This window comes from Bison bison, unplaced genomic scaffold, assembly GCF_000754665.1.
Source record: "Bison bison bison isolate TAMUID 2011002044 unplaced genomic scaffold, Bison_UMD1.0 scf7180017864383, whole genome shotgun sequence".
In the NCBI taxonomy this organism is placed as follows: domain Eukaryota; kingdom Metazoa; phylum Chordata; class Mammalia; order Artiodactyla; family Bovidae; genus Bison; species Bison bison.
Window position 1 is genome coordinate 6,013,969 of NW_011494955.1, and position 1,043 is coordinate 6,015,011.

The 1,043-nt window shown below is 57.2% G+C and overlaps 1 protein-coding gene across 1 annotated transcript in view; it reads left to right on the plus strand.

The window, feature by feature from the left end:
- Positions 1-264: 264 nt before the first annotated feature.
- LOC105001543 (keratin, type II cuticular Hb5-like) overlaps positions 265-1,043 on the plus strand; it is a 17,174-nt gene continuing 16,395 nt past the window's right edge. The window contains exon 1 of the mRNA XM_010857875.1: positions 265-722. Within this exon, the coding sequence (XP_010856177.1) occupies positions 300-722 (423 nt within the window). The 5' untranslated portion in view covers positions 265-299. The remainder of the gene's footprint in view (positions 723-1,043) is intronic.

Consider the following 1,043-nt stretch of genomic DNA (forward strand, 5'->3'; position numbering starts at 1 on the left):
GGGAATTAGGGGCTTCATGGACGTGTCTAGGCCTGTGGGGCTGAAAAGGCAGGGGCAGGTTTATTGTGATGCAGGGTCTCCTTGATACATCTATTAAGGGAGGCAAGTTTCAGCTTTCTTCTCAGCCTGCCTAGCGGGAGATTCCCACGCTCGTAAATGATGTTAATGACTTTCTCCTGACTTTTATGTTGTCTGGAGGCCTGCTGTCTGCCTGATAAAAGGCAGGAGGGGTAGCGGGTCCTAGCATCCTTGGATTCTCCCCACTTCCCCATCCTGGCTCTGGCCTGGCGAGCAGAGGCATGGCGAGCCATTCCTACCACAACAGCTCCAGCTACAGGGTCAGGGACTTCAGCTCCTGCTCAGCCATTGTGCCCAAGCCTGGGGTGCATGGCTTTGCCAATGGCCTGGCCTTCCACGGGGGCAGCCCCGGGGGCCCCGGCTACCGGCGTCTCGGGGGCTTCGGCAGTAGGAGCCTGTGTGCAGTGGGGTCCCCGCGGATCGCAGTGAGTTATGCGTGGCCCCTCAGAGGAGGGGGCAGCTTTGGTTACCGGGCAGGGGGCCTCTGCGGGCTTACCCCACCCTGTATCACCACTGTGTCGGTTAACGAGAGCCTCCTCACGCCCCTCAACCTGGAGATCGACCCCAAGGCGCAGTGCGTGAAGCATGAGGAAAAGGAGCAGATCAAGCGTCTCAACAACAAGTTTGCTGCCTTCATCGACAAGGTGGGTGTCTGGGTTGTCCCCTGGGCTGTGGCTTAGGAAGGGAAAGGTACTTGGAACCTGGTGACAGACTGGGTTCAAATACCTGGGGACTGCCCTGTTCCGAATTAGCACATGGCCCTGAGAACATGACTGAATCAGGGTCTCAGTTTTCAAATGTTGCCATGAGACTCCAATGTAATCATGGATGTGAAACCACCAGAGAGAAAAGAAAGGTTTATCGCTGCTGCTCACCTTGCCCAGCAGGAGCTGACTGTGTGTCTGGGGCCCCATCTTCTGGATCTCAGCCATCAAGGGGGTTGGGCGGGGTGGGCCTCTCTACTA